The 24361-nt window shown below is 43.9% G+C and overlaps 1 protein-coding gene across 6 annotated transcripts in view; it reads left to right on the plus strand.

Moving 5' to 3' along the window:
- Egfr (epidermal growth factor receptor) overlaps positions 1–24361 on the plus strand; it is a 216855-nt gene that overhangs the window by 189378 nt on the left and 3116 nt on the right. For 3 of the 6 annotated variants that reach the window (XM_050188824.2, XM_050188826.3, XM_050188825.3), the window contains 20 exons: positions 138–194; positions 1095–1294; positions 4025–4157; positions 4625–4694; positions 5588–5712; positions 6111–6198; positions 6302–6403; positions 6782–7033; positions 8111–8229; positions 8927–9062; positions 10338–10478; positions 10593–10691; positions 11266–11451; positions 12346–12409; positions 12526–12617; positions 12731–12806; positions 12933–13079; positions 14105–14385; positions 16836–17037; positions 18920–19099. In XM_050188824.2, the coding sequence (XP_050044781.1) occupies positions 138–194; positions 1095–1294; positions 4025–4157; positions 4625–4694; positions 5588–5712; positions 6111–6198; positions 6302–6403; positions 6782–7033; positions 8111–8229; positions 8927–9062; positions 10338–10478; positions 10593–10691; positions 11266–11451; positions 12346–12409; positions 12526–12617; positions 12731–12806; positions 12933–13079; positions 14105–14385; positions 16836–17037; positions 18920–19099 (2750 nt within the window). The remainder of the gene's footprint in view (positions 1–137; positions 195–1094; positions 1295–4024; positions 4158–4624; positions 4695–5587; positions 5713–6110; positions 6199–6301; positions 6404–6781; positions 7034–8110; positions 8230–8926; positions 9063–10337; positions 10479–10592; positions 10692–11265; positions 11452–12345; positions 12410–12525; positions 12618–12730; positions 12807–12932; positions 13080–14104; positions 14386–16835; positions 17038–18919; positions 19100–24361) is intronic. The other 3 variants (XM_050188827.3, XM_050188828.3, XM_050188829.2) reach the window with 2 other exon arrangements.

The raw sequence follows: 24361 nt of genomic DNA on the forward strand, positions 1-24361 counted from the left end.
AGGGTACTTTTCTCGAAGTACCAGCTAATCGGCGACGTACGATCATAATTGTAAAGTAAGTACGCATAGCCTGCCTGGAGTTCGCATGGTGGTGAGACTGGTGTCGTTTGGCCTCCTCTCCCTTCTCCTCTCTGTAGCGGCATCCACGGTCACTTAGTTTCCCACCTCACGCACGAGTCCAAGGGGCACGACAGGTAACGCTGCGGTGGCCACTTGCAGTGCTGCATGCGTGTCGTTGGCCTGCCTGTCCACGTGCCCGATAGCCGCAGCTTGTCAAAGCAATCGTTTTTCCGTTGCCTTGTTAGCGCTCCTCGTTTTGTAGCTGTACACGTGTTTTGTATGTGGTTGCGTGAACTGCGCGCAGAGGAGGTCTTCTCGTGCCGCTCGCCTCTCTCTTTCTCTGCAAGATAGTCACCTGTAGTGTTCTTGTGTTTGGAATCGTTGCTTGAACTTATAACGTCGCTGCTGGGGCTGTCTTAGTAGGCTGCTGGTTCACATTTCGCTTTGCCAGTTTGTTTATTTTGTATGTTTGTTCGTTTCTTATACATACTAGTTCGTGGCTTTCTCTGCCTACATACTGTAGATAGACCCTGCCATTAAATTTTATTTGCACATAGAAGTCAACGTCATGGGCATATTGTGGAGCGGCTTATCGGGGGTGGTGTGGTCGAATCATCACTTTGTGGGATACTTTTAAATTTGCGAGATTTCGCGTTAATGGCACTGGATGCGTAGACGTCCGACAACGTTCCTGGCACTGCTAAAACAACCTTGCACGGCTTTGTGTCAAGTATGCTGTCGCTCGCATATACGCCTATGCGTCCGGCCCTGTACATGTAAAATCTTGCGAAAATATCCCCGAAAGTTGTCGTCCGCGAATGTACCGCTCGAGAAGTTAAAATTCTATAGGCTCGGCTGAAGTAATCTGGCCGAAGCTGCAGCAGAAAGTTTTCCTGGTCTGTTATGTTTCTCCCCTCAAATAATGCGATAAAACTGCATTGGTGATGTCTGCGGGCGATTAATTGTCGGCGCAGCGTGCTTCTTCTGCAGTGACGTGACGTATATACGGCCGATGTCTCGCGCGCGTGCTGCAGGTATTTCGCCGCCTTGTACATCGTGAAGAGTTCGCTGAAGTCGCTCAACTTACGGAGCCTGAAGAAGATCCGCTCGGGCAGCATCGCCATCCTGGAGAACAAGGACCTGTGCTTCGCCGACAGCGTCGACTGGTACCAGGTCATGAAGTCCAACGCCCACAACGTGCTGCTTCAGCGGAATGCCGACAAGGCCGAATGCGGTAATATTCGTGGATATATATATATAGCCGCGCATATGGATGAGTCTGACAGTGAGCGTGGACGCATAAGGTATTGCTTAGTATACACCTAGGATAGGGTTGTCGGCACTACGCATGGCGCAGAACATAAGTTCGGCTTGTTGCAGACCTGCGGAATCGCAAGGTTAAGGAAGTTTCGCGAAGGCGGACAGTTGTCGTGCACGTACCTGAGAGTAACCAACTTACGCGGGGAACACGCGTGCGGGCCTACAGTTGTGCTCTTATTTGTTTTTATTTTCAACGGGCGAAAATTTCTTGTCGAAACTGAGTGGCTGGTGCGCGTTGCCTCCTTCTTTCTTTGTTTTTCGTCTCTGGTGCGCTGCAGATTTTAAGGATGACCCCAACGTCGTATCGCAGACGGTGGCTGCCCGTTAACACGTGTCACACCAGTCATCTTGAAACAAAACGAAAGGAAGACGCTGGCTGCGTTTTCGCGAAAGTTGCTGTTCCGCCCGAAAGGCGAAAGCATTGTCTGTGATGGCTAATTATTAGACAGCTGTACGAAGTAAATTAAATAGTTTTGTCAGCCGCGTAAACTGCTCTAAACATTTTTTTACTAACTAAATTAGTAAGCACGTTGTCGCGCGCGCTCAGGAAAACACGAACACGTTTCACTTTATGACTGCGTACAGGCGCTGTCAGAACGCTGGCGTGATGAGCAGCAGCAGCAGCAGCAGCAGCAGCGGCGGCGGCGAGTATATTCATCTTCGTGCTGCCTTTCGCGTCACTGCGAACCAGGCGCGCCAGAACGCAGCGCATGCGAAGCAATCGTCTGTCTCGGGCCAGCCTAACCTTCGAACCCACCGCAGATTATCTCCAAGCTAGGGCGCGCGCAGCCGCACTCTGCCACCGCAGTCGGAGTAGGAGAGGAAATAACCTGACTCCTCCCCCACCCCCTCCTAGTGCGCGCACATCTCCCCGCTCTCACCCCCCCCCCCCCCCTTCCCCACCTGGCGAGCGTGAGAAGACGCCGCCACATCAAGCCACCATCCTTCTCGGGTCTCCCTGGAAAACTTTCCCTGACGCATACAGCATGGAGTGTGCGATCGCGATGCTATCGCACTTGGCCACTTTATGCGGAACGTCACGGCGACGCCGACGTCGAAAATTCGCCTGGAGTGTCCATATAATTGCTATCGCAATAATGTCAGAAATTCCAGATCTCGGGTCGCATTTTAATGAACGCGGCAAACAGGAGTGAATGGAAACTGTGCGGCGTGGGCAGTGCCGCATGTACGCCGTGATTTACAAATGCGAACTTTACGTGTTAACCGCCTGTATAAGTTCCAACATACAGGAGTGACCGCTGCGGTGTTAGAAACTTGAAAGTGTAAATATTTGATGCTATCACAACTATGCTCGGGCTATATGTAGCTTGCCAAGGGCTTGGTATAGGCCACGTGCATAAGTTACGTTTGACTGGTTTAGTGGTTTCATGCAGTCATTGTTGCAGCGCAGCGCGAAGTGATTTGGAACGGCTACGTGCACTTTACATGGACTGCTGCATTTCAATGGGCAACGAGTGCAGCTGCTCACTGTGTGGCTTTGTAAAATGAACACGCGGGACAGAATAAGTCCAACAGAAATTTTATCAATTTATCAGGAGCGCAGCAAGTACAGCGCAACACTATTTGCCTAATTCATCAGTAATGATGAGATTGCCTTTAATTATAGCATGATCACTTGATACAGTACTGGAAAATCTGAAAAGGTTATCCTGGCAGCAAATATAAAAAAATTATTTTAAGATTTTTAACTGACTAAGAAATGGAATAAGTAGCATCCAATACAAATTGAAAAGCCAGTTTTTGTGTGACAGTTTGCTGGAGGTCAAATTGTACACTGTTTGCTGCTGCCCTTGTTTAGGGACTGTACTTCATTCACTGTAAAACATTCAACTATGATTACGACACTCCCTGTTGCGAAATTTGAGCGCAGTTGTATACGTGTTTTCATTTTGCGATATATTGGCTGGCACAGACAATCTGTGGACAATCTGCCTCATGCGGCACATTGCAAATGGAGGGATGTGTGGTGCAACTGCCTCGCGAGAGGCTGACAGACCTCCGCTCATGTAGCGCTTTGTTTCCATGTGTGGTATTGATGGCGTCATCTTGTAGCCATCGTAGCCGCAGAGCCCATCTCGCACGGAACTATGCTTTTCTTCTCATGCTTTCGTCACACCCTTCTCCTCTGCTTTCTGCCTCATGTTTCCGCTGCACCGTTCTCCACTTTGCTTCTTGCGCTTTCTTCACTATCACTACCTTTCATACCCCGCTGCACTCCATGTTCGCTCTTTCATCCTTCACTGTGCTCATTTGCTCGATTATGAGGAACGCCGACACTCACCGCAGGAACGAGTGCCTAAGAGTTGTGCTCTAAAAAAAAATCGTTCAGTAAGCCTTTGTTCTTCACATATGTTCAATATGTGCACTTTTCAGTAGTGTCGCATGCATCTCGATGCTCACTTAGTCAGCATAATTCTTCAAAACTAATACATGCCAATACTTCTAATTATTGCAACAGTGCAGGTAACGCTAGCTGAGTGATTGCAGTGGTAATAAGTATAATTTTTATTCTGTAATCATTTTGTAGTAGTGGCCAATATTTATGCACTTGAACATGCACCAGAAAGAAAAGCTCTTATATTTTGCAGTAGTACTAAAGCTTCTTCAACATTTTTGCTTGCAGAGGCACAAAAGCTTGTATGCCACCCACAGTGCTCCTCAAGTGGTTGCTGGGGCCCAGCACCGAATGAATGCCTTTCCTGCAAATCATACCGTCTAGAAGACACTTGCATCGACAAGTGTGACACACCCAAAAGGTAACAGCAAGAACATACATGCTTACACCTGCCTACATTATACAATGCTAATTACTAGTGGTGATGCTTTGTGTTTGTGAGAGCTGGGTCCGTGCTGGGATAATCCTCGTCCCAAGATAGTTTCAACCGAATGCTATTGCCAATCCTTGAGAACGCTAAACAGGTAGAGCATTAGGTGACGCGTGGTCCCGCTGCGGCAAAAGGGGGGACCCAGTGCACTACTGCAGCATGAAGTGCGTTGTGGAAGCGTGTTTTGTGTACACCTCGCACATTGCAAGTTGCCTGTAGTGTGTGAGTGATGGATGGTGCTCCTTCTGTTATTCTTCTGTTTTCCCTTATAAAGTGAAAAGGTACAGTTATTCTAACTGGGTTTGAGACAGCAGTTCCAAGATGTTAATGAACTTATTGCAATTTTCAGTAACGAGTTGGTTTCAATGTAGTAATTATTTCTTCCTTCTTCCCTTCAGCATCTACGATGATGGGAACTTTGTGTGCAAGCACTGCCATGAAGAATGTCTCGGTGAATGTTCTGGGCCTGTAAGTAGTTTCTCCGTTCTTTTGTTTTTTGTTCACGGGGCTCTTGGACTTAAATTAATCCCTTAATTGCCTGTTTAAAGGTATCAAGATGTTTTGTTACACATGTCATGTCTTGCACTTTCTTCCTCCTTTCAAAAATTTGCTGATATTCACATTGCTGACTTGCGGAAGCACATATGCATTCTTTAAAGAAAACACACGCGCACACACAAAACACTGATGACATTATTTTTGCGAGAGGTGAAGGAGGACTTGTAAGCGTTCCCATCTACTTGAAGGTGGCATGAATCTACAGGTTGTAGCTTCTTGCTTGCTACATTTAGATGAATGACAACTTTTCCTTTGGTTTTACATGTTTTAAACTAGTCTCGGTAAGCTCGCCCTATACTAACAACCTCCCTGTTAAGAACGCAGGCATTGGTCAGAGCTATGTTTCAAATGCATTGTTCCGTTGACTGGATGAGGAACTCTGTAGTCATGCCACATGCGATTTGCCTTTCTGCAGTTTAAGAGATTTCTGACAATACTTCTGGCATGTACTGTTTTATTGCTTCGAACTGTTTTAAATGTCTTGTTTCCAATATCCAGTTTGATAACCTTCTGCCTTTAAGTTGTGATGAGCATAAATGTTTTTCCACTAGATTTTAAGTGGCAGGTTTCAGAACTCTTCTAATATGAATAAAACCAGCAAGAACCACTGCATCATGTTCGTTTATTACATTACTTTTTTCAGTGTTTTGTTGTAGTACTTGGAACAAGATACATTGTGGTATAACTGCTTGTTTCTGTGTAAGCTTTGCAATTCTGGTTCAATTTTTGATATGTTCGTAAACTTAGATGAAGTCGCATGAGATTAATGATGCATTCCTCCTTTTCTGTGTTCATTGCAATAGGGACCTGGTAACTGCAGCAAATGTCGACATGTCCGTGATGGCCCTTACTGTGTCAAGGAGTGTCCTGAATCAAAGTACAACCAGTCGGGCTTCTGTATGCCCTGCCATGAAAACTGCGTTGGGGGGTGAGTGCTTAGGTGTCACAATGTAGTTACTTACATTTACAAAGGATTTTTTAGCTGACCTGAATGTACAAGTGACAAGCAGTGCAACTTTTGAGTGGTTTTACCATTCTGTAATTGCATTTTTCGTGCAAGGGCACTGAAAAGGAGGGCTCTAGAATAATTTTGAGCACTTGGTGTTCTTTAATATGCATTGAAACCCCTGTGCTGAAATCCTCATGTATGACAATGTCACCTTTTGTTAGATGTTGCAATTTGACCTGCATATCATTTGTCATCGATGTTCTTCAAAACTAGCCGTTTACTTCTTGCTTGTCACATTGTCTTGTGTTTAACATTAGGCCTTCGTGCATTATGGCTCAAATAACTAATCTATTTATGACTTACACTTTATTCGTTAGGTGCACTGGACCAAACAACACCGTTGGACCGGATGCTTGCAACTCTTGCGAGAAGGCAATTGTCAGTGCCTACGACCCCAATGTCGTGGTAAGTTCTGCTCTACTCAAAGTTGAGGAACACTCTTTGTCGAAAACTGCCTGGAAGGTGACCGTCTATAATCTCTAACTGCTGACACCACTAAAAATTTCAGGAGCAGTGTCTGAAAGCGGATGAAGCCTGTCCAGATGGATTCTACCATGAGTACTTTGGTCCACAGGAGGAGGGAGCTCTCAAGTCCTTGACTGGAAAATCGGTACTTTCTATGTTATTTCTGTAACACATTCCACTTGCATGTATACTTGTAATGTCTTATGCAAGTCTGATTAGATGTTTATTCTTGTACGTGTTGTCATAACACATATCATATAGGGATCTTATTGTGCTTTAGGTGTGTGTATAAGACCCACTCCCTTTATAACAACCGTTTATGAATAGCATTGACTTGCGATTGTAAATACACAAGATCTCATAAAAATGAAGAAGCTAGTCACTTTTGAATGACGCGGGCACAAAGTAGAAAGGAAGTTATGTTGTGCCTTTTTATTCTGAAGGAAGGAACTTGTGGAAAGTAAGAATTTATACAATCTTTTTATCGGGTGTCAAATGAATTTTCGCCCTTCATTGTCTCCAGGTCTGCCGCAAGTGTCACCAGCGTTGCAAGAACTGCACATCTTACTCCATACATGTCTCGGTCTGTGAGTGCCTACACTACAGCAGTGGAGAGCAGTGTGAGGATCGTTGCCAAAGAGATCACTTTCCTGACGAGGCCAATCGGCGGTGCCTGCGGTGTCACGATGAGTGCCGAGGATGCTACGGACCCACGGCAGCCCACTGCACCAATTGTCGCAACTTCCGCATCTACGACTCTGAAAACCGCACTCAGGTTGGTGCAAAAAGAAATTTGAGAACGCTTTTTCCATAAATAATACCTTCCAGAAATAATAGCCTATATGTGGCAATTCATTTTCAGGGCTAAGAATTTATTTTGTGATTTCAGAGCATAATGTACAAATACTCTTAGCAACATCTCCTAGCAGACAAACGAATTGTCCCCATTGAGCATAGGGACCATAGGGACTTAGCTGACCTGAATGTACAAGTGACAAGCAGTGCAACTTTTGAGTGGTTTTACCATTCTGTAATTGCCGATACAGTTGTCGGTACGATACAGTTGTCGGCACTTGTCGATAAAGTTGTATAGAGATGCCAGACTTCCTATTTGCACCATGGCCTACTTACTGAAAACTTCAGCAGGCTGAAAAGCCCAAAATGTGGCCTTTCATGCAGGTGATCACTTTGAGCACACGCAAATAGATGTACCGACTCTTCACTAAGCTTGATTTCTTTTATGCTGTCTGCAAGAAACACAAGTATTGTACAATAAGGTTTGTGCAACAGTTCAACATGGTTAAAAGGTAAAAAACCCGGGGCAATTTTACCTGTGAACAAGGCTCCCGTGTGGGAGCCGAAACGTCTTGTTTTCTTTTAAGTCTTTATTTGGTCGGCGAAGTGCCCCGGGTTTTTTACCTTTTAACCATGTTTCATCTCGACCAGACGGGCTTCCGTCAAACACTGAACTTCAACAGTTCAACAGAGCTACAACGGCTGTATTGTTTTCAGAATTTGATGTGTGACAGCTTCTCTAAATGTGGATCCATTTGTGAGGCATTTCTTTCTTGCTTCTATTTGTGAAAGACAGTCTGCTGAATTAATTATCATTTATTACAACACCAGTAAGCATTGTTGCCTAAAGTAAATCTGAAACTTTTGGGTATCAGTTAGTTGCCACTTTGACTTGATACGTCAAATGTGCTGGTATTTGAAATGCTGGTTTGTGAAAATGTGTGAATCGGTGATGATAGAAATAGAGGCAGGTCATGGCATTCATTGCTAGGTTGACACTGTTGCCTGTTGTACTGTTGTAACACATCCTTATTTTCCTTTTTGTGCACCACTGCAGTTCAACTGCACGGCCACCTGTCCTCCTGAGAAGCCATACAAGGTCTTCGATGACACCACAACCAAGGATCCGCACTGCTCTGATGAAGATCCCAACCAGATGGCTCTGCATGGCAGGACGTAAGTGTTCACAACCCTTCAGCGCTGCCCCTCTATTCATACTAACCAGATGCATTGCAGGATGTAAAGTGTTGACAACCCTTCAGCATTGCCTCTCTAGTCATCATCCTGCATGGAAACTTGTTTGCCGCCGCCTTGTGATGACAAATGCGATTACATTGGCTGTGGTAGTAGGCTGTTTCTAAGGTTGCAAAGGTAGCTTTGGTTTCTTGTCAGATTGTAATGCGCCGGAATTTTTAGAACAATTCGAAAAGAAAAGATCTGCGTTAAAACGAGGTGAAGAGGATAACCATTCATTGCGAGACGTTTTCGATTGTAAATCTGCCAAAGGCAGTTCGAAAGTGCATGCATTTTCAGCAGGAGTTTATCGTGCATGCATTGTCCCCTAAGTGCTGCCAAGACAGATGCTGCAGCCATTGAAGTCATTAGTAGAGTCAGGCATCTGCCGACTAGTCAAATTTTAATTAGCCTGTAGGGTTGCTACCGTTGATAAAGAAAATACTTGCATACACCACAAAGTACCAAGAGTGTCCATTCTGTCTTAATTTTCTGCACGGTTTACCATCACAAGCTGTGTTGAACCAGCTAGCCCTGTGTGACATGCTTCTGCGACCTTACTCTTGTAGCTACCAACAAGAACTTGTTACAATAGCAGTGACTTCATTTCTCTTACTTCTTCCTTCTCTTTCAACCTCAGGGAGGAAGATCATCTGCCTGCAATCCTTGCCAGTGCCGGGGGCTGCATCCTGTTGCTGGGCATCTTTCTGGCTGTGTTTAGCTACCACTGGTTCCAGCGAGCCAAAACCAAGGAGAACACCGTCAAGATGACCATGGTAAGACAGCTACTATACTTTGCACTCTCTACTTTCTTGAGATGAATGCGCTAGAATTCATATCTATGAAGACATCCAGAATGTCACGAGTTAATGTTGTAAACGGCCAACAGGTGCAAGCACATTGAAGACCGATGGAAATCTTTATTTATTTTTTCATCCAGCAAAGTTTACTTCAGCACTTTAGGCCTGAACAGCAACATTGAAGCTGCATTGCTATCAGCTTCAAGTAAAACTGCGCAATGCATAGTGCACAAAGCGAGGCACAGAAATGGCAGGAACAACCGGCCCTGTTGTTAGTATGCGCTCGTCCCAGTCATTCCTGTGATTCGCAATGTCCACATAACATTGCACAGTTTTATTCAAAGTCGATATGCACCAACTGGCCTGATACAGTATTTTAATGTGTTGCAATCCTTATGTTAACAGAATTGTAGGTCCTGGATTTCACACCTACTTTCTAGTTATTTCTTGATTACAGAAACAGCCAGAAGCCAGAATACTACTGCAACAAGAGTAGCATCCTTCTTCAGTTTTTTGGGGGCGGGAGAAAAAAAAACAAGGCTCAACCAATGGCCCCATATCAGGAAAATGGCATTGTGTATCTGGACTGAGTCAGAGTTTCCATTTGAAGCTAGCACTCCTTTCTTACTCTTTCTGCTAAGGTGGCATAGTGCAGACAATATAAAATTTAGGAAGGGTAACATTCCCAGAATGTTATGAAATGCTTGGTGGTAGTTTTGCATAAGGGTTAAGAAGTTTTGACCGCTCTTTCTTTTTGTATGTTTGTGCAAGTTCTATCCTCGCCTGATTCTCTCTCTTCTTTCTCTCTTTTCTCTCCTTTCTTCTTTCAAGAACTTGTAAGTGGATTTTCATTCCTTGTGATTGCAATGCTTTCTGAACAACTTTTCTTTATTCTTTATACTAATGCACTCTTCCTTGACAGGATTGTGCATGCTGAATGTTGTATTTAAGGTTTTGCGTCATGATGATTAAAATTATATTCATAATTATAAAAGATGCATTTTTTCTTTTTTTCTTTTTGCTGCACACAGAATGCCACTGCGTATTTTTAGATTACTTGGTAGCTCCATGAACAGTGTAGGTATCCTGATGTTTCGAACTCTTTGTCACCTACAAGCTTCAGAGCAAAACAGTTCTTTATATTCTTTGCTACACTGCATGGCTTTTTGTGTGACTACGATTGCGGTGTGACTAATGTGGATGTAATCTTCAATGCTGAGTGTAGTAATGTGATATTTCGTTTTTGAACAGCGCATGAGCGGTTTTGAAGACAACGAGCCTCTGAAGCCAACAGATATCAAGCCCAATCTTGCCCAGCTAAGAATTGTCAAGGAAGCAGAACTTCGCAAAGGTGGAATCCTTGGCTACGGAGCCTTTGGTACAGTCTACAAGGTCAGTTCCTGTTGTGGTGTTCTTGTTTGTTGATCACGCCCTTTGTGTTTCATACTGAACAATTTTCGTGGCTTCAGTATGCCCCAAGTCTTTAAATTGACCTTTCTTATTCAGGGTGTCTGGGTGCCCGAGGGTGAAAATGTGAGAATTCCTGTCGCCATCAAAGTTCTTCGCGAGGACACAGCACCTAACACAAACAAGGAGTTCTTGGAAGTGAGTTCACTTGTTTGCTCTTATCCAAGAGTTCTTTCTGATGCATGTGTTTAAACATGACTAGCATTGAAACAAACCTATGTACAGGTAATTAATTACAAGAGTTCTTCTGCACTTTTTATTTTTGTAGATTCAATAAAATTTTGTACACACTCTACTACTGCAAATTGCAAATGAAATATAATAAAAAAAGAGTGGCAGTGCCAGAAGGTAGTGAAATGCTTGTTGTTCTTTGTGGAATGTGAGGTACGTGACTTTCCCTGCTATGCTTTTGTCACTATTATTTCTTGAAGAGAGCGTCTCCATACTGAACGAAAGTGGTTGCGAAGCAGAGCGGGATATGGCACCTCTGGCCAAATTTTTGAGATTCTTATTTTTCTCTTCATCATTGACTCACATGCTGCCCGGCTGCCATGATCATCTGGATCAATCACTTAGTGTAATTGATGATAGGAACAGAATCGTAGGGAAAGAATTGTTGCAAAATATTGTCTGTTGTGGTTCTTTTAGCTCAAATAGCATTGGAGCATATCGGCTGTTTTCTGAATATGGGTGCTGCTTGGTTTCTTTACAGGAGGCATACATAATGGCGAGTGTGGACCACCCGAATGTTCTCAAGCTGCTGGCGGTTTGCCTAACATCACAGCTGATGCTGGTTACACAGCTGATGCCCCTTGGCTGCCTCCTCGACTATGTGCGCAACAACCGGGACAAAATCGGCTCCAAACCACTGCTGAATTGGTGCACCCAGATTGCTCGGGTAAGCTGATAGCAAACAACATATTGCAAGTTAAGCGCGAATGAATTTAACACTTCATTCGGCTGAACTCTGTGTTCGTTAATGCATCTCTTCAGAACATCCAGGTAGTACTTATGAGCAGTGTGTGTATGGTATTGTTCCCATCTCGGAGCGATTTCAGATCGATCCTTAGAATGGGAGCAAGTTTATGTCTCAACTCCCTAACTCTTGCGGTACTCTTTCATCAATTTGTAGTATAGTTCCAACGACGAAAAGCGCTTAGTAGGCTAGACCTTTTCTGTTTCTTTGCTTTATGGGCAAAAGCAGTGTTCTTAACTCATTTTAGATTACACAGAAGTGTTTCGGAGGTTACAGATTTTTTGTACCAGTTAACTGTCTTTCCAATGTCATGTGCTCGCGAAGTGTAAACATTCAAATGCGCTTTCTTTTTTTACTTTCCTTGTGTGATATTTTGGGGTACTTAAACTACTTAAACTAAAAGTACTTAAACCTTTCATGTGATGCATATATCAAATCTATATAATCTAGAATTTGCAATTTCTCCAAATTTATACATTCATTTACTTTGTATAAGTGATAATTAAGTGATAATTCACTAATTGCATAATTGGACCCAAGGTCTCATTAACATTTTCATCTTAGTGGGCAGTAAAGCACAGATAAGGATCTGAATGTTTGAAACCATTGTCTACTCTAGTATCCATCTGTATTGAACTCCTTCAGAAACTGACTGCTAGTGTTCTATGTCTGCGCTCAGCCAAAGAGGGCATTTCTGAAAGCTTTCTTTTCTAGTTTCAAAAAAGATTGTTGCAGAGGGCTTTAGAAGTTTGCTTTGACAGTGTGTGTACTCTCAATGAGAGTGTGTCTTATGCTGAAGTATGCTTCTTTACTCAGGGTATGGCCTACCTGGAGGAAAAGCGCATGGTTCATCGCGACCTTGCCCTAAGAAATGTCTTGCGTAAGTGTGTCTCTGTTTTGTATCTGCTGTTTTCCAGGAGCTGCCTGCATAACTTTAAATTCCTTTTACATGGGAAGCTGCATTTACTGACGATCTCGTGCCATCCTTCTTTTCAGTTCAAACACCCGGCTGTGTGAAGATCACCGATTTCGGTTTGGCTAAGCTGCTCGACAACAATGAGTTTGAGTACAAGGCAGCTGGCGGCAAGGTACTATTACATGTTTCATTCATTGCTTCTTGCTCTGCAGTACTATTTTGTCCAATGCCAATCCTTCATTTTGTCTTGCACTCACAATTTTGTTATTCCTTTGTGTACTTCAGATGCCAATCAAATGGCTGGCATTGGAGTGCATCCAGCACCGCATCTTCACACACAAGAGTGATGTCTGGGCATTCGGTAAGTTCCCCTAGACTCGCATGGTTGCATTCTACTCACATAATTACAAGGTGGTCAAATAATGAAGCCCACAAGCTTCTTGCCTGTCTGCCTGGAAAGTGAGTTGCCTGTATTGCATTATTGCAGGCGTGACTGTATGGGAGCTACTGACATACGGTATGCGACCTTACGAAAACGTTTCTGCGCGTGATGTACCCGACCTGCTCGAGAAGGGAGAGAGGCTCAACCAGCCATCAATTTGCACCATTGATGTCTACATGATCATGATCAAGTGTAAGTGTAAATTCCAAGCTTTTTCTTGTTGCCAAACAATGACATTTCATTGAACCCTCGCACCAAGATTTTTTTATTTTCCTTTTTCTTTTCCTTTTTTAACACTTTTCTTTCTCCTCAACATCAAATAGTAACTCTACTAGCACCTTTCGTGATGCACCCATTGAAAAGTATCCAATGAAGGTCTATTTGGGGGCACATAACTTTCATGTGCAATGGAACACCTTTTGGACATAATAAAAGAAATGTTGCTGATCTGCTAACGAGGCTTCTCTGAACTGTGAGCCAAATATTATAGCACTGCATGCAGCAGGGAATTCAGAATCTGATGTTAAAAGCATTGGACAAACGCTTGCTCTCGCATACGTGATGTCGTCATCGAAAGCTGATCGAAAGCAGTTGGCCAACCAATGCTGCTGGCTGTTTTCGTGACCGCGAGAACATTGTCAGTAATACATAATTGTTAATTTTTAGTTAAATAAAGGAAAAATATATATATATGTCTGTGATGTCAAAAAGACATAAAAATTATTCCATCCTTGCATGGGGCGTGTAGCTTCGTCTGCTGCACATGGCCTCCTACATGGCAGTGGCATACTGCAATACTGCGGATGCCACAGAGTGCCGCGATGAGCCCTTTTGCCACCACGACACTCCAACTTTTGACCAAGGCTTTGCCCTCTTGGCTGTGTAGTTTCCAGCGCGCTAGCAGAGACAGAAAGCAAGAGAAAGCTGGATATCGGTGTAATAACTCACAGCTGAACGATTTGAAAAATTTTTGCTGCATGATATTCGTGGGATGATGTACTTTAGTAGTGAGGCCATTCTATGATTAGTTAGAAAAGTATTCCAGGACACCTTTAAGTTTGCTTGTAAAATGTATGCCCAGGTGTCCACCTAATAGGAGAAGCACAAGTTGAAATCCTGGATTTGCTATTGTTTGACTCTTGAATTATGCTTTCACTTCGCTATATTTTTTTCCATTTATCCTATCTGTTTAACAAATCTGTCTTGCATCTGCACAGGCTGGATGCTTGACGCTGGTTCACGTCCCTCCTTCAAAGAGCTGGCCGAAGAATTTGCCAAAATGGCTCGCGATCCAGGGCGTTATCTGGTCGTTCCCGGTGACAAGTTGATGCGGCTACCCAGCTACACTCCGCAGGATGAAAAGGAGCTTATCCGGAACCTGAGCATGCCCATGGAAGGCTCGGAGGTCATCATGGATGCTGAGGAGTACCTGCAGCCCAGAGCCCAGCCCAGCATGCTCTTAGGTGCTGAGCAGGCTCCACCACCTACACCGATCAAGGTAACGAAGCTGTAGAGCTAATGATTGTCTGGTTTATGAGAGCAGACTGCAGTTAGTGCAAAGATTGATGTGTTAAGGTCACATGTGATTTGTCTACAGTAAGTAACGCTGTGTGTAGTAGCGCTCTGTGTGTCCCTGTGTGTCTTCTTTTGTCCCGTCTTTTGATCGCACTACCGTACACCCCTTGAAGTAAATTCCTGCTATCGATGTGAAGCATTCTTCTCCGAGTCAACCCAGTTTCTGTCGTGTATCTGGTACCTGGCCTTTTTCGCAACGCAACCAGTAAAAAGGATGAATCTGCAGTTTGCGTAGTTATCTTAGCATTCCGGCATGAATAGTCGTTCTGCCTGAATTGAATTGAAAGCTTTGTGGCCCAGAAGAAAGTGTGTCGAACTACACAATTGACTTTGATGTCAATGCGCTTAATGAGAAGCTGCTTTGCATCAAAGGCTGGGCATCCTTGCTTTAGATTTGAGGTTGCACTTTTAATAATTATACGAGGGTCCACTTAAGTGCCATCCCGCTCTGCTCTGGTTTCTCTTAGAACGGTCTAGAAACGTACATTGTGCTTGCTCTGTCCTAGACATCTGCACATTTCTAGAGATGCACATACCCAGTGCCACTGGTTGTGCCGCCCCCCCTCCCCCACACACACACGGGCAGAAAGAGAGAGACCAATAGGATACACACGTTGCAAGAACAGTAACCTTTCTCTGGAGAACACTTATCTGATTTGTAAAAACCATTCTCTATGAAATCAAGCATGCTTCGCATTATATAAATGTCAACTGGAGACGAGTCTATCTAATTTTTTAATAAGTCGTACATAGGAGGGAGGAAGAAGTGTTGCATTGGCCTTTGTTCCCCTACCTGTGTGTGTGGATATGATGCCAAGTGCTCTTAATTGTTCTTAACTCTTCATTAGATCTGTACTGCTGTAACATTGCTGCTCATAAGCATGATTGGAATGGAGTGCACACAGGTAAAGTTTTAGTGTATGTCGGTTATCATCTGTAATGGCGCTGTTGTCTGCCATGGGTTGTGCTCAGTGGTAGCATAAGACTGCAAATACCTACATGGCTACAGATATACACGACTATGTAGGCTATAGAGATGCTATCAATTCAGTGTTGAACTCTTAGATCAATTTCATTCATTTTGAATATGTGCCTTTAAAACCTGGAACCCAATCAGCAGCAAACAATCCAACCACAGCAAACAACCCAATCCACAGCAAACAGTTACACAATATATACATTTTCCTAAACTATAGCTGTCACGGGTTCTGAACGCCTTAGTGAAAGATTTTCCTTTATTAGATCTACTATTTGTCTTGAGTCTGCATATCTTTAAGATAGTGTGGCTTAGTTGAACTTTCCAAGCCAAACAGTTTTTTGTGATGGGTACAGAACTCATTAAGGTACAGTAGAATATGTTTCTGGGAAAGTTCGTTGAAGGCAAGGGGGTGCACATTAGCGTGACTGAGGAAACAAAGTCTTTAGGAGTAGGAAAGGAAGGAACAGAGTGGGGGTTTCCGTGTTGAAAAAATTATCTCTTTGGGAACGAATTCAAACTACTTGACACATCGCTGTATCTTTTTAATGCGACTAAGTGAATGTATGCATGTGCGTTTTAGTCTTTCCACTTTGCTTTACGAATAAACAGTTGGAAGTTTAGCATCTTCTCTCTTCCTTCCTACTTCCTCCTAGTGAAGTGTTTCTTTTCTTGTCACACTAATATGCACCCCCTAAACAACTCTAAGGTAGTTTGTCCTGTGTGATAACATTCCTGTAGTGCAACAAATAGGAGTCGGAGGACAAGGACTGTTGGCCTTTCTTGTTCTGTGTTCGATTTTCATGTCAACGGGGAAGGGGACAGACAACGGCAATACTTGCAAATGCAATACTTTATTAGTATTGTAATATATTATCATTGTGTATTAATTTAATATTCTGTAAGGTACACTGGTAGATGCACAAATATTAGATTCAGGTAAGGTGCTTACATTGTCAACAAGTCCAGAAGCCACCTGGCCCAACATTATGCGAGTTGTGGCTGCTTGCTGCTTGAAAAGGTAGATACCTTGTTTCGTTACAGAAGGAAGGGTACTCAAGGACTTACTGAAGCTTACCATATCTTCCAAGAACTATGATAATTATGTTAGTTGCTTGTCTGTTGCTTTGTCCACCAAGAAGATAGACCCTTTGGTAGACGCATGATTAGTATTGCCTTCTGCTCCCCCTCCGTCATTCCTTGTCCGGTTTTTTGAGCATGCGTGATGACCGTATTGATCTATTTATTTGTCATTTTAATGAAATCTTTCAGTTGTGAGTAGCATCGCTGTCCATCCCCATTTTTGTGTGTTCTGTTTGTGACCCATTGCGCCACGATGAATCTCTACCATCTAGCCCAACTTTCAGTTCTTCTTACGTATCAACCTTTGTTGGCAGAAATTCATGGATGACCGCGGGTTCGAGGAGGATCCCTCTGTTGGAGTTCCAAACCCAGCCGAGTTCTTCCCTGCCAACATGGTTCCACATCCTGACATGAATGGGGGCTGCCACGCCAATGGTATGAACCCTCGCGGCAGAGAGAACAGCCTCAACCAGCGCTACTGCTCTGACCCGCTAAAGCTCCTTGGAAAAGATGCTGGTTCGTCTGCGCTTCCTAATTGTTTCAAACATGCATGCTTTACCTGCTTGCTTGCTTGCTTTGACGACCGTGTATGCTGAATGAAAGTTTGTTGCCACTGCTGCTGCTTTGTCACGAAGTTGGTGTTGCACTTTACGCAGTTCAATTGTACTACAAGTGGAGCCAACTAGCCAACTATTGTCCCGGAACATTCGATATGAATTGTGGTAACAGGGTACTGCAATGCAAATAAAGCACTTATGTACTGTGGTTGAGAAGTTTAAGGCAAGACATTGTGTGCATATGGATTTGGATTTACTCTTAAATTGAAATGTGTCCCTCACCTAGAACACAGTGCCTATGGTATGCAGCATGATGATCACATGCTCTAGACAAGTTTGCATGGGGGAAATATGAATCTTTAGTGTGCTAGCCATAATGTTCAAGTGCATAGCTTGGATGCCGTTTTGGTAACACTTACATGATAGCGTGCACACATATGAGCTCAGCTTGGGTGTCTTGCTCTACGTGCACATGTTCACAAGTAGCAGCTTATCGGCAGGCATTGTTGAAGATGCCAAAGGCTGCTTACTCTATCATTGTTGTCAACAGTTTCGAATGCTTGTACATACTCGTCTGGCATCATAGTTGGGATCTTACTTGTAATGTCAATAACCTCTTTCACTTTGGATTCTCAAGGAAGGTTATGAAGATTCCTGGAAGAGGGATTCTGATCTCTTTTAAGTTCACCACCCCCCTTCCGCCATTGAAGGCTGCACGATAAATCAATGTCGCTAACTGTTGTGAAGATTTGTACTTCCCGATATTTCTGCACTGGCTCATAAAGACACTAAAGTCGGGCTTCTGTGATTAATTTATCTGTGAAACTCCACGCTGCTGCATGCTTACCATTGCAATGAATCTTTTGCATGCCATTTGTCTCGTGCATGAAAACTGCATGAACACAGCATGAAAGTGGTTGTCAGAATGCAGGATGAGTGATGAACACTTGAGTCATTGGTTGACGTTGTGTAGGAACCAAAAGCACTTCTGTGCTTGCAGTATACATTTGTACTTTTTTGGCAACTGTGTGACATTTGCGTGACCGTAGCGCTGTGTTGGCATTAACTTTTGTCTTTTCTCTGATTGGATGTTTCTACTTGGTCAACTTAAACACCAAGGTTGTAGAAAGTTGTGAACACCTAACATGAAATGTTGTGTACAGTTTATTTTCAATATATAGAAGTAAACTGAAATAAATAAGCAAAGTAGAAAAGAAGTTTGATATATCAGGGAATTCTATATTACCGTAACTACAAGATGTAAAGCGGAGCCTGGTCTGTCAAAGCCACTTGTGAATGCACAAGAAAACTATAAAGGGTGATTTTTTAAAATGGTCACGAGGATAGGTGTGAAGACACTAACTATGCAGATATGGCTCTGTCCAACTAGTAACATTCCCAAAGGGCACGAAAAGGGTGGCTGGCAATTTGGCGGGCTCATTTCAGGCTCTTCTAGCCACGTGTCAACTACTTTCAGCAATTTGCCAACTTTCATGTCCAATTTTATCATTACTCTCTGTTCTGCGTGCCATGGATGCTTGGCCCACTTGTATGACATCTACCCCTCCCTTATTTTTCATCTTTGCATAACACTACATTAAAATTAGTCAAACTTATTTGATATAATACAGTATCTCATAGACATTCTGACGTAGATATATTCAGGTTAAACTGTATCATTATTTTCTTTGTCCCAGAATTCATAGACAGTTGTACTAATTTGTGAACACAAACCTTGATAAAAGATAGTCCCATATATCCTGCTTCAAAGCACAGAAAGCAAAGTGAACACACCACTTTGGCAGCTCATGTCTTGCAATTGTTGCCAACCCATCTTGCAGAGGAAGGAGATGACGATGCCTTCGTGCACAATGCGGCAACGCTTCCCAAGGGATCCAAGCCAAGTGACATGCGCATGTCCCTACCGGTGGATGAGGATGACTACCTGATGCCTTCACCCCGATCCAAGGGCCTCTCCACCACTTACATGGACTTGATTGGGGACAGTCGCTACTCAAATGGTGAGTGTTTTTCACAACTGTAGCAAAACTATGGGGTGGGGTGGTTGCACAGGGTACAGTGCAGAGACACAGTAATGTCCAGTCTTCAAGCGAGCATTCGCATTGTATTCAGATTTTTCCTATCAAATTTGCCAGAAGAAAACAGAATGCCCTGCATGAGATCACATCAACATTTGAATCATGCACAGCTGGCTTCAGATTTAATATCTCTGTCATAGTTTATGTAATACAGTGACTGCTGTTTTATGTTTGAACTGTTCACGTACTGACACTTTCCATCAAAATTGAGTTCTGTAATGGCAGCAAGCCCAATGGTGGCAGCACACCTGGCCACCATGCAAAAGATACACAAACTGACTTGTGAATGCCCACTTGTAGCACTAAAAGCACATGGAAGTGATTTAGATTGCTCTAGCACTTTCTAGGTTGTGTGTGCACCTCATTAAAGGCCAACTGCAGCAAAATTCTGGACTGCATAAAAAGCTTCGTTTCAGTTAATTTTTACATACGACAGCCTCTGTGAAAAATTTTACATTCGAAATGCGAGTGAGTGCTTCGCAGAATGCTTGCAAAAATCTGTTTTCGTACTGAAACTGAAAAAAAAAAAATGCCGCCATTACCACTCGCCAGAAGTGACGTTACTGGGCTTCTTCGATTTTCCACTTCTGGCTACCCGCGGGTTGCTAGAGCCAGCCAGGACGATTTTGGTCTGGCTGCTCTCTGGACGTTCTCTGGCTAGCAGACGACGAAAAGAGGCGATGGGCACTCGCCACCATCTTTGCAGGGACTTCACGGGATTGCAACGTGGGCGCTTGAGGACTTAAATTTACCTCGCTCAGCCAACTGTCTACGGTCATCTTCGGATTTCCTTACTTCTAGTGTTATCTTTCTAGGTGCTAACGCTCCGTTCTGCATTGCGAAGCGGTGTGATACGAGCAGTGGTAAACGATTTGAAGCTTTTGTGTGTGTATGTGTGTGTGTCCTCTGAAGGCTTCTTCGCGGTGGTGATCAGCACGCCGCGCTCTCACGCGTGCATGTTATCTGCATCGTGTTCCACCCAAGTTGTAGACGCTCCTTCACACATTGCGGTACGTTTTGGGTTCGTCTTTCTCTGGTGGCTTTCCTTTTCACATATTTCGCATATGTATGTGGAGATATCTCCTTTTTCTGCAGTTAGCGAAGGCTTTGCAGCTAACCCTTTTCGCTCCGTCTCTCCGTTGTATGCTTGGGTGGCAGCTCGAAACCGATATGTGTTCGAACTGCAGGCCGTTGATCAAAGGATGCACTGATTGAGTAATAGGCACACGTACATTAGACACATGTACATTGGCTTAATGCTCTCATGATCGCGACCAATGTTGTTTTTCGTGTGAAACGTATCGCTGGTCACAGGCGGCGTGCATTTTCATGCGCCAGCCGCGTCCCCAGCTCCTTAGGGTCGAAATGAGAAGCACCATCAGCCACAACGAACTTTCTGAAATCGAAGCTAGCCCAAGCAGGTCGGCACGAAAATTTATGCGTATGAGACATACCTGATATCCTGCTTTTTCATGCCTTGTGAAGTGATGACACAACGGCAACTCATCAATGTCACCGGTGGGCGACGTGATCGCTGCGAGCAGGGATCCCCGAGCTATCGCTTTCGAGTATACAACCGCGCGATTTTGCATCTTGTCATTGGACGCGCCGATCGGAGGCCATCTGTTGCGCTGCGAAAGGTGAGGTTGGCCCAGTGCGCGTCCTGCACTGAGTCATGCGAGAGTGATCGTATCCCTGAATGCAACCATATATATTTTCAAGCTGGCAACACATAAATGGGCCGACTACGCAGAGCACGCGCCGGCCTCGCCAGGCGCTGCCATGCTGGTGGCATGTTTACATTTGGCCAGCTGTACCGGCGTTCGATTTTGCAAACTTCTGGCAGGTTCGGGTTGTCTTGGCATCCCAGCCCACGTGACTTCCTATCGGAACCGGAACTAGCTGGCTGCCATCTGGCTGCCAGCGGGCTGCCAGAACTCTGAAAATCGAAGAGGCCCACTATTTATAGACTGTAGATGACCAGTGCTCGGGTCGGATGCTTCCCCTGCTTTTATACCGTTCCTTTGCATCGGCAAACAGGTCCCGCACGTGTACTAGCCACAGAGTTGCTATACTCTGCTAGCTGCTTTGTGTGCTGTACCCATGCCATTGCGTGCCTGCAATGTTCTTTTAATACAAAGTATTCTTCTCGAAATCAAGCCGGTTTTCTGAATCTGGTTGTCAACATTCAACGAGCTGTGCCTTGATGCATTCTATCTCCGCTTCAAGAACAAGAGGGCGTTGGGGTGACCAAGCTAAAGGTGCAGATATAGTCTGGGATAATGTGGACGCAATGCACTCGCGTCACAATTGGGCTTCGTTGGTAAGAATTAGACGCTGTACAGTCTAGCATGGCTGGTGCTTGAAAAGAACATGTCCTATCTCATGCTGAAGCAGAGTGCATCGCAAAGCTAGCTTAGCTGACCAGCAGCATGCCGGCCTATATACGGTTCGGCATCACGGAAACTAGTGCTTCGGCAAACAACAGAGCACTTGATCGCTGCACATTTGTGCTCTTTTGCTGCGACAACAACTGATGACAGCGCTGCTGTGGTTCACATTTAATGCGCTGGGTAAAAAATTTTAGCGATCTTGCCATCTCCAGCATGATGTATCCAACTTCACTGGCAGCTGACTGGCACATTGGAAATGCCAGCCTCGTTGACTGATCAAACAAATACTGCAATCTGTAGTAAAGGATGAGCGGTAGCTGAGAGACTGCATGGCCAGGCTAGAGGGGTGTAACCTCTAGCCCGGCAGTGAGCTTGGTGCAACATGCGCGTGGTCACAGCCAGACAGGCCGGACTCCAGCCGTGGTATAGTTTCGCCTATCTTTCTCTGGTGGCAGCATTACATTCCTGCATGGCTTGCCACTGCATCTACACCACAGCCACCGCTTCACATTCTCCTTTGTGACAAATGCAGCATGCGGTTCCTGCTGACAGCATTTATGGCACTGTGTCAGAAAGGCTTCCATTCCATACAATGTAGAGATGCACGAAATGTCTCAAAGGTGATGCCCTACTGGAAATGATTGCACGAGAATATCGCCCCTGAATACAACTTACCTTGGCTTTTTGCGTGCCATCGCAGCCTATAGTACTTATAATCATCCTGAGAAAGCGTTTGGAAAGCAGATCTTGCATGCGTAAGGGACTGTGCTTGCGAAATGTAGCTTGTGCAGCTTTGTCAAGTGCATTTTACATGTTTGTGTGCGTTGGCTGGCCTGCATTTCACTTGCCTGCTGTGGCACGATGTACACTTGTGCTTTGAAAGCTGGGAAAGGAAAGATGTGTTCCGCTTTCCTCTACGCAGTGTTGCGTACTGCACAGCCATCACTCGTGTCCAAGTACGTTTTCGAGCATCCTATGGCCACGCAACGTCTAGGCATTCTTGCAACAGCTCAAATCATGTGCACAATAAGCAACCAGTCTGAGAGAGACTCCCATCAACTCGCAGATGCTGAGCGAACAACGCAACTTGGGCGCAACTGAGAGATCAGCAGTCGTGTTCGTTTCTCTGAAACTTTTGCCACATCCACATCACTACCACTCACTGCCAGGTGTATGTGTCGTCTGCTTAGGCACTATTTAAAGGCTGCTAATAAGAATATTAGACAATTACCAGCCCTGCGGCTTTGCCATGATTGCATTGTTAGCATATATGCTAAGCATGTATAGGCAATTCAGCACAAATGAAATTTTGTTGCAGTTGGCCTTTAACAGCAGAAGAGCGAGAAAGAGAAATTCTCTGCTCAGAGTTCATTCGTGAGTCTGTGGAAAAGACAAACCTGCTCTGAACCAACTATAGTGGAATTTGCCGCTATATTCATCAGGCTATATTGGAGATTGCTTGCTTTGAATTCTCTATTTGGCTCAGCTGAAAGTTGTGTGTTATTGAAAACAATTGCATTTGGAAGCTAGACATCTTTTCCTCAATCTCCCTGGCATCTTAAGCTGCAGCTCTGACAACATCATTTTGCAGTGTTCTGCAGTCATTTCACAGATTTCGATAGAAGGATTTCCAAGTTTATTTTTTGATGGAATTTGTCATTATTTATCGTAGTTGTGTCTTGTAGTGTCATTGCATATAACAGGAGTTTCTTTAGCAATACAAAGTTTCCATTATCATGTATTTTACATCTATGTCACTTCTTTGCTGCTTGTCTAGCGACTGTCAGCTTAAAATGCACAACTCATTGCATGTTAACTTTCTGTAGGCACAAATATTCACACATACGACTGTAGCAATTAACAAGAAGGAGAATCAAGGGAAGGGGCCCAATTTTTGTTAGTCACAATTAATCATATGAAGCCAACATTCAACCACACCTAGAAAAGTATAGGATAAATTATTTGTTTTATTTCATATGTAGAAATTATAAATAAACAGAAATGAAAGTTCATGAAAAATTCATGGTCATGAGTTCCAGCACTGGCTAACACTTCCAGGCCTAGATTTTGCACACATATAATGCTCAAGAAAGTGTATTGGAAAATGCCGCTACAGTAGCTCAGTAGGAAGAGCATTGCATACGTAATGCGACGACATGGGTTTATGTCTCAGCTGTGGCCAGTTGTTTTTTCATCCACTTTCATTTTTCTCTTTATTTGTCACATCTGCATTTGAAATAAAACAAGTAATTTACCCTGTACTTTTCTTTTGTTATTGTCTGCTGACATCATATGATTGTGTAGCAGTTAGTAGCATATACGGACCTAGCCTTCTAGAATCTGGATCTAGACCCCCAGAAGAAGTACTTGTAAAGCACATTATGCATTATAGCTTCGTCTGTGTATGGTGACAGTTACATAGGAGTACAGCCTATTAAATAAAGGTCATTCATGGACATCGCACAATGCAGGAAGATGCAAAAAGTTTCTCATTGCGATGGGAAAATACATCTGCATTTTTGAAATTCTACTTAGCGCTTTCCAGCATTGATTTTGCTGTTATATTGTATTTCATGAGGACAATGTTTGTGTGCCTTGTTGCAAATGCTCTGTCCTACGGAGAATGCAAGAAAACACTTGGTACTGCCATTATTTATTTGTCACAAGAGCACACATTGGAGACTTTTTCATATAGTTAAGAGAATGCCCCTGCCTTTTCGTATAAAGCAACAACGTACCAATTTTTATAGAGACAGTAATTTTTTAGGAACTGTTACAAATTGGCCAGGCT

Source organism: Dermacentor andersoni, chromosome 2 (assembly GCF_023375885.2).
Source record: "Dermacentor andersoni chromosome 2, qqDerAnde1_hic_scaffold, whole genome shotgun sequence".
NCBI lineage: Eukaryota > Metazoa > Arthropoda > Arachnida > Ixodida > Ixodidae > Dermacentor > Dermacentor andersoni.